The 12,243-nt window shown below is 32.3% G+C and overlaps 1 protein-coding gene across 2 annotated transcripts in view; it reads right to left on the bottom strand.

Annotated features, from left to right (window-relative positions):
- GABRG1 (gamma-aminobutyric acid type A receptor subunit gamma1) overlaps positions 1–11,744 on the bottom strand; it is a gene marked incomplete at both ends in the record, with an annotated part of 78,644 nt that extends 66,900 nt beyond the window's left edge. For both annotated transcript variants that reach the window (XM_081304483.1, XM_081304482.1), the window contains one exon: positions 11,641–11,744. In XM_081304483.1, coding sequence (XP_081160609.1) covers positions 11,641–11,744 — 104 coding nt within the window. The remainder of the gene's footprint in view (positions 1–11,640) is intronic.
- Between the last annotated feature and the right edge of the window lie 499 nt (positions 11,745–12,243).

Raw genomic sequence — 12,243 nt, forward strand, 5'->3', positions numbered from 1 at the left:
TCTCTCACTCTCTCTCTCTAAAAAAAAGGTAATTGTTAACTTGAGAGAATATTTTAAATTTAAAAACTTAACTTCCTACATTACATAAACTTATACCTCTGACTATATGGATATAGCCATAATTAATGTAAACATCAAATATGGCTTGATCAGTATCATATTGTCTATCTTCAGACAGACATCTCTGGTTTCAGAAAGTATTGCTGAAAATACCTCCAAGTTAATCTTATATGATCATTAAAAACGAAACCAATAGATAAAATCATGTTCTGAGCAAAAGAAGGGCCAAAATTATTTTCTTCTCCAGGTTCCAGTTCCCTTGTCACAAATGGCTAGTTTTATAGACACTTGTGTGCATAATTTCCTATTTTGCTTTAATTTGAATTCATCTAAAAACAACCCACATGGATGTGCCCTGTTGGTCGCCCAGGGATCTATATCTCAGGCTAAGTTGTTTAGAATAAGGTAGACACATTACCCCTCTAAGTGAGGCAGTCATTCACTTCTGCCCTTGGGGAATTTTATCCAATGATTGCAGAAATTGCTAGTTTGTAGTGCAGTTCAGTTAAAGGCTTAGCCCAAGAAGGAAAATGCAGGGATTTCTGCTACCTGGACCTCAGGACTTTCCTGTTCTCAATTTTTCTGATGTTTGGATGATCAATTCTTCACTGGAGCTCAGGTGATACCCTGTAGTCTGTCATTCATGTATTTGTTTAGTTAGCTTGCTTAAGCACAGTTTTTTTAATATATAAAACCACATTTAAAAAAATATTTAATTGATTTTAGGATAAAAAGAATCTTCTACTACAAAAGATCTTGATAAACAGAGTTTAAAAAGAGGGAGATATATGTTCTTTGCTTCGTTTTATATTGATAGGGAAGAGGCAAGATGACCAGGAGAAAGAATATGCCTCCTATTCTCCATTTACTGTCAAAATTTAACATATGGTGGGGTAGCCAGTGGTAAAGCTTATTACATGCAGTGTTCCTTAGCAGAAAGTACCCTTGTCTACCAACAAACAACATTTTAAAGTAGTAGGTTTTATTAACTGAAAATATAGTCTAGCAAGAACACTTTTGCTACTTTCAATTTACATAAAAGCTCATAAAGTCATAGCTGAAAACTGAAAGAACACTTGGTCTCAGTATGCTCAACTGAATTAAGCTCAGGATGGCCAATATTTTTAATGCAGTAATTATTAGGTATCTGAATTTATTTTGTTACACCACATATCTCCTTTCCTTATTATCTGAACTTGGAAACATTTTAAACTAAGATTTTGTAAGTCAAATAAAATAATTAGACATCATTTTAAACAATCATTTTCCAAGTTTGTGATGAGGCTGAATATGAAAATGATGACAGAGGAAGAATGATGGTACAGGATCACCTGGTTCATCTTTTCAGTTCCAGTGTAGCCACCATGATGTCATTATTTTGAATAATTTTGCAACCATCCACTGCAGCCCTTTGCATTCTTTAATATAGTTTCCTTTTCACTTTTCATTAATTATAAATTCATTATAGCTCATTATTTCTCAGCTAAATTTTAGATATTCTTTACGAAGTAGTATGAATAAAAGGATTGTGATGTTATCCTAATAATACATAACAATATGTATAATGCAAAATGTTTTAAACTGATTGCAAAAGTTACTATTTAGTAGTTCAATGCAATGATTCTAAATTTCACACACACATTCACACACACAAAAAGACAAATGCACACATACACCCTCTCATTGTCAGTTATTTCTTATCTTCCTATTCTTTTTTTCCATCTTTCCTTCCTTCCTCCCCTACTTCCTTCTTTCTTCTCTTTCTCTCTTTGACTCTTCTGCTCTGTATCTCATATAAGCAATTATGACTGTGATCCCAAATTGTAGAGTTTGGGACCATTGAGTAGAAATGACAGTTTTACTAGCATTTTTTTTTTGAAATATCAGTAACTCTAACCTATTTTGTATTGTCTAGATATACTGTAATCTTATTAGTTTGTTTTCAAAAACTACAAAAATATCATGTTTTACAAACTTTCCAATTGGGCAATATTTCTACTAGAGGCTTTGACCTTCAAAATGACTTGTAATCATGATCATTATTTTCTTAATTGAACTATCATTGGAATCTATTGTACAAGTAGTGATATAATTCAATTTTAATAAGAAATACCAAAAAGAAAATGAAAATTTAATTCCATATTTGGTAAAATATTGATGTATGGTAGAAAAATATTGATGGTAGGAAAGATAAGGCTCTAAACAACATAATGGAAATCCAATAGGTTTCCTAGTGCCTTCTGAGCATTCATGAAATATTTAAACATCTATCAGAAGTAGCATTAGAAAAGTTTTGTTTTGATTCCATTTGAAATACTTGGGGAAGATACTTAGTGGAAGATGATGATAAGCATGGAATGAAAAAAAATGCTCAGAATTATATAATACAGGGGAAACTTAGCTGACAGGGAGAAATGAGTTTATAGTTTCTTCATATATGACTCCTAACCTAGGAAACCAAGTTGGTCCTCCTTTGTTCAACTGAATTAAGCTCAGGATAGCCAATATTTTAAATTTAATGATTATTCAGAATATGAACTATTTGTAAATTAATTTCTTATACAAAGAAACAAACAATATATCCTACCAGGGTTAAGTCAATTTTTAAAATTTTCTGCTCTGTCAATGTACAGTAAGATTTCAGTAGTTTAGATATATTACTAAATCTATTGAACTGGAAAAAAATTTTGTCTAGTTCAACTTGCTTAATGTGGTCCAGGCATGCATTCATCAAGTAGGAGCTAAATGTGGAATTTCTGACCTTGCTCATACTAAAATTTGTTTAAAATGAAAGAAATTCATTCTTTCACAATAACCTTAAAAAGTAAGCATTTTCCTAGCATTCTCAACATATTGTGTTAGTTCTCATCATGATCCATGAGTATGGGAATTTTTCTCTCTCTTTTTTTTTTCTGATGCAATGTCAGTACTTAGAAAAATGTCTGGCGCAAAATGAGCACACAATTGTTTGTTGCATGAATGAGTAAATAAACAAGTATCCTATAAATTTTATAAATGAAGATAACTGAGTTTCTGAGGTGTTTAAGTAACTTGCCCAAATTCTCACTTCTTGTTCATTGGCACAGGTAGTATAAACTAAGAATATTGATCATATTGCCTCTTAGTTAACTATTTATTTATTTATTTATTTATTTATGAACCCTATAAGCTCTAAGCAGCTATAAGAAAGGGCCTAGGGCATTCAATATGACATCACTGGCATCTGGCCCAAAGTCCAACACACTCTAAGGGTCTAATAATTATTTTAAAAATTACAGTATAGGTGAATGGATGGAAAGGATGTGAGAACTCAGGGTAAAATTCAGGTGAATTTAAAACATTTTCAATTATATCTATTGGGCATATTAGGAGAATTATGATAGCTAATCTTACATATTTTTTAAATTTCTGATAATAGTACTAATCCATTTTAATGTATAGAAATCTATTATAGGATCAAAGTTACTAGTTGATTTATAAATAAACAATTAAATTATTCATCAAGTTGTATGGAAATGCTGATTAATTCAGAAGAAATCAAAATAATGTTCCTAACTCACATAGTATAATTAAGAACAAACTATAATAAAGTGTAAAACAATTACAGAAGATATTGAAAATGCTTTTTTGACCTTTGGGGTGAGGGGACCATTAATGGTAATCGATAACCAACTTAAGAACAGAAAAAAAAAATTAAAAGAATTCATGAATGGCATAGATCACTTTATTCAATGCTAGAGACAAAACATCAGCTGACATATATTTACAATATAGCTAATATACAATAATTCAGAGGGCAAAAAGCAAAAAAAATATATTAAATTTTGCTAACACTGCAAGAGAAAGTAAATTTAAAATGTAAAATTTTAGCGATATGGACAAAATATTAATAAATTCATTACATCAAGTAGTGATAATAATATGGATAAATGGCATATGTTAAACCATCAACAGAATGTGAGATTGGCATTATGATAAATAATTTGACAATATTGATACATATATTGAAATAAAAGGCATGGATAGACACACATGAAATGTTTAAAATAGACAAAATGCAAGTGAGATAATTTATTATGGAATGGTTTCATAAATTATACCTCTAAAATGCGGAATACTGCACTATCATTAAAAACAAGATAAAATAGGTTTACTGATCTGGAAAGGTAGATAGGTACCTATAATTTTATTACAGAATGTTTCATTAATTTCAAAAAGGATTTGGGGCAATTCCTAAGCCTATTGGAACATAGTTTATCAATTTGCACACAAGAATATAAAATTCTAATCATTAATAAGAAGGGAGAGTGTAATAACAGAGTAGTTTTTAAATTAGTAGATACAGTAGCATATATTTAAACTGTAAAAAAAAATTTTAAAATGTTTTCTAAATGTTTTTGGTTATACAGTTGAAACTTTTGTAGTTTAATGATTGATCCTTAGGATAACAACAAATACTACTAAAAAAAAATGTTCTTTGCCAACCTTTGAACTTTTGTTTTTGTTTTATTTACTTTGTTTGGCAGGTCAACTGTGCTATTTAAAATAGAGTGTAGAAAACTAAAAACCATATATTCCATGACTAGTCTTCAGAGATGTGGTAAATATCCAGAGATAATAAATGTTCTTTTGGAATGACTTCTATGTGGATATTTTTTGAAAGAAGAGAAAGAAAACAATATCATTATAGTATATTTTTAAAATCCTCTGTTTCCTGTTTTTTTCTTTTTTTTCCTTTTCTTTTTTTAGTTTGTATCCATAAAGCCTACTAGACATAGATTAGATTAAGAAATGATTCAACCTTTCATGACATTCACATTTTGTAAATCTCTGATGCATTCATTCATCGGATAAATGTTTTAAATCTGCTAAAATTTTGCAAAATGAAATCATCATATTGAGACTTTAAGTTATAAAATACATAACAAGACCTTAAAAGTGAAAAAGATGGAAATTAATACCTCTGAATATAGAAGCATATGTATTTTTTCTTCTCTCAGAATCTTAAAATCAGACTGAAATATAAGATAGTCTTGGATCATCCACTTTAAAAAGAAGAAAATAAAAATAAGGACAAAAGAAACAACCAACCTTTTCTTCTAATCTATTTGAATTATGAATTTAAGGTTTTAAAAAAATAATTAGTAAATAAATGCCAGAAGAAAACATATATTCATAAGCCACATTTACCTAATAAAAAATAGATTATAGAATACAGAGATATGAGTAGCACTGAAATCCAATCCAGCCAATATGGCTACTACTTTGCTAATCAGAAGGCCAAATTGTGTAATAGGTACTCCTTACTCAAAACATTGTGAAATATGCTGGAAAATAATTTTTATACTGGCATATACATATATAATTTGTATACTGGCATATACATCAAGGATGACTGAGAAGTGAATGTGTTTCTGTACTCAGGCAATTCACATATTGTATAATTATAAGTGATAGTCCTAGAAATCTACTCAAAGATTAACTTGGAGATCAGAATCTTCCATTCTAGAGTTTGTTTGATTGATTGTTTGTTTTTGCTATTCTGGGTATCATACACAGGGTCTTACATGGTCTAGGCAAGTGCTTTACCACTGGGCTACATGCACAAATCCCATTCTAGCAGTCTTAATGTTATCTGGGGAACCAAATCACACTAACATTAAAATGTTTGTATTAAACCAAATATATCCTGATAATAGATTTTCTGATCTTCCCCCTCTATCTATAGGTTGAAGAGCAGGAACTATCTAGTTTAATTGCATATCTGAAACCAGACCAAGGGTCACAGTTATATTACCTGTCTCTTTACACCCTTCACTAACATTGACCTGAACTTGTGCATATGACAACTGACAGCATACAATCTTTTTCCAGAGTTGCATTGATGGCAGCCTCCTTAGTATTCTCACGGCACCTCATCTAGAATTCTCAGTAGCACTTACATTTCACCTCTTTTCTTATTTCTATTAATAAGTCATCTCAACCTAAACTACCAGAATTAAGTTCACCAGAAACAAGGCCTCAGATTTCTCTGTCCTGTGCATCTCACATAAGTCGAATATATATCCTCTTTGTACTACAGAAACACAAAGGGCAAGGACTTTATCTTGCTTAACATTTTATCTGCAGGTCCTAAGAACCTTATTACATAAAAACTGCTGGGTAAATAGTTGCTGAATAAATGGCAAATTTTAAATGTATGTTTACAGAATGAATTAGCAGCTAAGGCTATTTTCTGAAACACAAGACTTGATTTTCCAAACTATTTTAATACTGAGACAATTCAGTTCTCAGATGTTTAAAAATAGAAAGAAAATCATAAATTTATCTGCCTCCTACAGAGTACAAGAAACCGCTAACAGGCTTCTGTTTGAATAAACCTAGTGATTAGGCATCCATTATCTTGTTAAAGGACCTCTATGTGGCATGAAAATCTGCCTTCAAGTAACATTCACTGCTTGGTTATGGTATGACTGTACAAATATGCATAATAAATTCAACTGTGATTTTATGTAATATCCTTTAAAATAAAGTAGCCATTCCTCAACAAAACTTACTTACACACAAAAAATTCTTGATTTTAATTCTTTATACTATAATCTTATTTTATTGATCCAACTTTTTTTTCTTAAAATAATTTTTCTAGCAATGTACATGATATCCAAGAAAGTAAACGTATATGTAGAGTAGATTTTTCTACCTACTCTGCCTCATTCAATGAAAGGATAATTACATTATCTTTCCTTCCTTTTCCAGTCCTTCCCAGAATGGCTCTCCTCTCCCTTACCCTTCTCTCCTATGTCTCTTCTTTTCTCTTTCTTTCTCTTCCTTTTCCTTCACCTTCATCCACAGTCAGCCTACTTGCTTTGATTTATATTGTATTTGTAATCTGAGTGGTTTGACCTTTAAAAATTCAGGCTTTGGACATCAAATACTTGTATTTGAGATTTGAATGCAACACTTATCACCAAAATGAGTATTAAGTTTTCAAAAAAATCTCTGCCTGTTTTTCCATGTGTAAAATGGGCAAGTAACAGTATCTGGACTTTATTCTCCCTTCCTATTTAACTGGAAATTTGATTAAATGTCATAATCTAGGCTGGATATTTGTCGTTAAGAATTTGGGAGACATTTTCCCGATAGTCTTCTAGTACAGCTGATGAGAAATCTTATGGCTCTTCAATTCTCTTTTCTTAGCCATGATTTGTTCTCAGCATCTTCTAGCCTCAAGAATTTAAATCCTCGAGCTATGTCTACATATTTTGACTAAAAGTTGTTTTCTTTTGATTAAAACCATACATCTAGATCTTAGCAGATAGATAGGCGCTCTATGGGTAGTGCTCCTGTGTACTCTTTTCACTGTAAGCTTAGCATATTGCACTAGGTTCCACACACAGCAGGTATTCAATAAACATTTGTTGAATACATGAATGAGTGATCTCTCCCAAACTTAAGGGTATTAAATTGCACACAAGGATTTAAGGATTTCATTCTATTGGACTTAAAATCACTTTAACAAAGATCAATACTACTATGAGTTTACACAATATATGCTATTCTGCCTTTTTCAGACAAAGCAGTAAGTGATAGGCTCTTTGCACAAATTTTCTATTTGGTCTTGAAATAATCTGGAAATATAGATGACTCTCTGCCTCAAGACTTGTCTGAGATTATTCCAATAGGAAATGGTAAAGCTGAAACTAGAATTTAAATTTGATGGTAAAATCCAGACTTTCCACTTGGGGCCTGCTCTACTCCATTTGAGTCCATTCCTCCTCTTGCCTCCTAGCAGTCATTGACTATAAAAAATCACATTTTCTCAATATCTCAAAAGCCACTTCTAAACTTTGTATCCTTCCTTGTCTACCCTCTTTGGGCCTCCATCTTCATTCTTGTATCCCAAGGCAATTTTAATCACATTTAAGAAACTATAAAATATTATATTAATCTATTTAGTGTTTGAATGAAATGTCAAGCATTTCCTTTTATTACTTAGTCAAATGTACATTTTATAGTATAGAATGGAATGAACTTGAAGAAAGGTATTTCTTGTTTGGATAATTTAAAAGACTTTACAAACAAGGGACTTGTCAATTATGACATTTGTATTTTATTTCCAAAATTATGTTGTCTCACAGTTCTTTAAATATGTAATTATCATGGAGCAGCGTTTTCTTCTTAAGTTTTCTTGGTTATCTTTAGTATATTAGAAATTTAAACCAAAAATTTAGACATCTAAAAAAAAATCTTTCATTCACTACCACCCCCACAGAAATATTGTTAAAGTATATTTTAAAAGCAATTATATTTGAATATTTTCATCTGGGAAGTTGAATGCTACACTGTATGATTATTGATTCATGGAAAATTTTTATATAAAAACAAGTATTTTCCTTGAGATTGTCTCAAAATATAACTTGTTGATCAAAGTTGATCATAGCTTACATTTTCGAACACGTAAAACCTCAAGGCGCTTTTTAAACTCTTTTTGAAAACCTGCTTATAGCTAGATTCTTTTTCAACATTACAAAGAAGTCAAAGAAAGCTGAGTAAATTTAAACCAACTTGAACAGAAACTGTAGGGTCTCCTGGTGAATGTAACACAGGATCCATGACTACAGGTTTTAGCTATAAAAGAAGGATCAGTGTTCACAGTTTACCAATATAAAAATCAATATAATGTTTCTCCTTTATGTTTTTAATGAAAAGTAATAAAGAGAGAAAGTATTAATGGAACGTTTTAATGAAGGTGTTAATGAAAACTATTAAGGAGAGATGGTTTTGCATCTGATTAGATATAAGAAACAATAAGGACTGGAGATGTGGTTCAGTGGTAGAATGCTTTCCTAGCAGGCAGAAGGCTCTGGATTTTACCTCCAGCACCACCACACAAGAAAGCAGAAAAAAAAAAAAAAAAAAAAAAGTCAGCTAGGCATGGTAGTGTCTGACCATAATCACAGCTACTTGGGAGGATAAGGCAGGAGGATCCCAAGTTTGAGGTTAGCCTAGGCAAATTAGTGAGATATTGTCTTGAAATTAAACAAACAAACAAGGACTGGGAATGTGGTTTAGTAATAGAGTGCTTGTCTTGCATGCGCATGCAGGAGAATCTGGGTTTGATCCCTCAAAAAACAACAACAAAGTGATTGCAGCACAGTGATGCTCCCCTGTAATCTCAGCTACTTGGGAGACTGAGACTAGAGGATCGAAAGTTTAAGATTAGCCTGGGAACCTCAGTGACATCCAGTCTCAAAATTCAAAAAGCAAACAAAAGGGGTTGGGGATGCACCTCAGTGGTAGAGCCCCCAAGTACCACACACAAATTAGAAAACAGTAGCTTCCAATTTGGCAAATTCAAAAATAGATGATTTGAGATGATTGTGAAGATTCATTTATTTTTTCTATGACATCAAAATAATTACAAACAAAACTACCTGTGGTCAGTTTTGAAAATATCCCTCAGAACAAAAAAGAAAAAGGTAAATATGATTGTATGTGATTAATGCATGTTAACATCAAGTATCTCCAAGTATTAAAAGCATGAAAAGTTCAGCATAACTTTAGCTACTTTAAAAATGGAAAGCATAAACTTTCATGAGGCTCTAAGAGCTAATTATAACAAAGATTTGTTTTTTAATGTATATTCATTGAATGGAATAATGCAGTTTATCTCTAGTATTATGATAAAATGAATTGTTTATCAATCAAACTGTGTAACAGCCACTCACGAACATGGTAAAAAAAGTATATGGGACTCACATTTACAAATTTCCCTTTTGAGAACTACTAAGATAAACTAGTGAAGCAGTCCTTGAGTCATTTGATGTTTCAGTTCAAATCTTACATGCATTGAATGCCAACACTGGAAACATAAATGCCTACTGTTATCCCTCATTTCTTAGATTAAGCAACTGAGTCCAGACAGGTTATAGATGCTTGACACACATCATTATGTATTCAGACTGCTAAGCCTGTGCCTTGTCCACTACACCACTGAGTTCCTTAACTCTGAGAAACTGGAGTTTAGGAGCCAGTTGCAATTATTTTAACATAAATATCCTTAAGAACAAAATATACTATTTAAAGGATTTCTTGAATGGAAAACATGATTTTTTCCTAAGTAATTTGCCTGTTAGATTGAAAGAGAAAGTTGTCCTTACAACAACAGAAAGAGTATACAGGTTGTTACTTCAGAAAACCACTAGGTAAATTTGTCTTTACTTTTGTAATACTATGAAGATGTGTGTTCTATTTGAATAGCTTCTATAAAATTTTGTAATATACTCAAAGAAATAAGTCATCATGATGCAACATATATAAGAAATGATTCATTGATGAACATGTTTGTTATATAGAACATTTGACAGTCTAAGGGAAATGCACATATAAATTGAAACTGTGAAATCAGGAAAATACCAAATGACAAAAAAATTTTCCGGTAAAGCTGATATTACTTATACTTTAATCCAATCTTGGTTTTCTGAAAGAAAATGTATTTGCTCTATCTGCTTGTAATGGCAAAAGCAAATACTCCAGTTATACACTAAAATTATAATAATAATTCATTTTAGTGATGCTACAGTTTTAAAGACATGTTTCTATCTTCATAGTTCCTTAGTCAAGTTCTAAGAGGAATTATATAATACAATAATATAACTTTAAATATATACACTTATTTAAAATAAGTTACATGATCTTAGTGTTGTGGACCAGACATGTATAGTGCCTATGTTTTTTAATGAATACATTTTAATTCTTTTCACCCTCTATTCTTTCAAATGATCCATATATGACATCTGAGCATTTCATTTCCTTACCAGAATAATTTCAAAGTTTCATTGAAAGCTATTGCCGCCTAATCTTGTTCCTCTTAGGCTGGAGCCTTGTGATTGGTAATATCATGCACACATACAGCCAAGATACTCATATCACCTTACATTTTGTAATTGCTAGTGGACAGCCAACTAAAATAAAACCCACTCAACTCTGGTTTCAATAAAATATACAGGGTCATTTCTGACTTGAAATTTACACATTTTCAACCTTGATAGAGATTTAAGCCAGATTTATAATCTTATAAAACATTGGTTTATTCCAGAAAGTTACCAAATAATAAGGAAGAAAAACAGTATTAGTATACTGGAAAGAAATGAACACACAAACCATGCATGCTGTTAAGAAGTTTGTGAGATAGCTCTGTCTTTAAAATGCAGAATCATCCAGAAAGTTCATCAATGGCATTCATTCACTAAATTTAATAGCAAAGTCATTTCTACTCTTTCACACCCCTTCGCAGTAACTGAACCTTTACTAGTTTGTACTGTGCTTGAAGTAAAAAAAAAAAAAAAAAAAAAAAAAAAAAAAGCAGCAAACTGAACTAATCTCAGTGCTTCAGAAATAAGCTAATTTCATGCTGAGAGTGAGCAGATACAATCAGAAGATAAAATGATGGTAAATATTACACATGTTCCCCCAGGAAATGCAATTTCTTTAGAATGATTTCTTTTAAAGAAAGAGAAATACAGGGAAAGAGTTAGATGTCAAAAAAAAAAAATAGTTTTAAGTTTTGCATTTACTTACCAGTTTCCCAAATGCAGGGTCAATAATAAGAACATCAACCTCACCCCTCTACTTTGACTCCACAGAAGAAAAGGGGAGAAGAGAAAAGCTTTCCAAGAACCCATCGGGATCTCTTTTTCTGTTAACACTACCCAATCTCCGAACCAGGACTTTGCCTCCCACCTCAGCAGCAGCCCAGTGAGTAGGAGCTGGGAGAGTGTCGAATGGCAATACACCTCCTAACCAGGTAGGATGCGACTCCCAGCGGAACTCAGCCGGGAAGCCAATCAAATCCCGAGGATGCTGGCATAAATTATCTTAAAAAGAGTTGGACCAATCAGTGGCCCAGAGGGGCGGAGCTTCCCCTACTAGAAACCGAGCCCAGTAGGGAAAAGGGCTCCGTTTTTCTAAAAGAAAATAAACCTCTACTTCCTCCCAGCCGCAGAGAAACGTTTGAGTGGCCTTGACAGACCTCCTCCCTAAGGAAAGACTGCCTCCCTCTCCCCCGCCGCCCAGTCCCCAGCCTTCCCTCCTGTGGGTTTCAAAGAAAATGCCTCTTTCCCTCTCCTGGGTTTGGCTTCTGACTCTGTTTTCCAAGAGAGATCAGGGGGAAGCAGGCAGCGC

The sequence above is a fragment of the Spermophilus citellus genome (genome assembly GCF_964194105.1).
Source record: "Spermophilus citellus genome assembly, chromosome: 8".
Taxonomy (NCBI): Eukaryota; Metazoa; Chordata; class Mammalia; order Rodentia; family Sciuridae; genus Spermophilus; species Spermophilus citellus.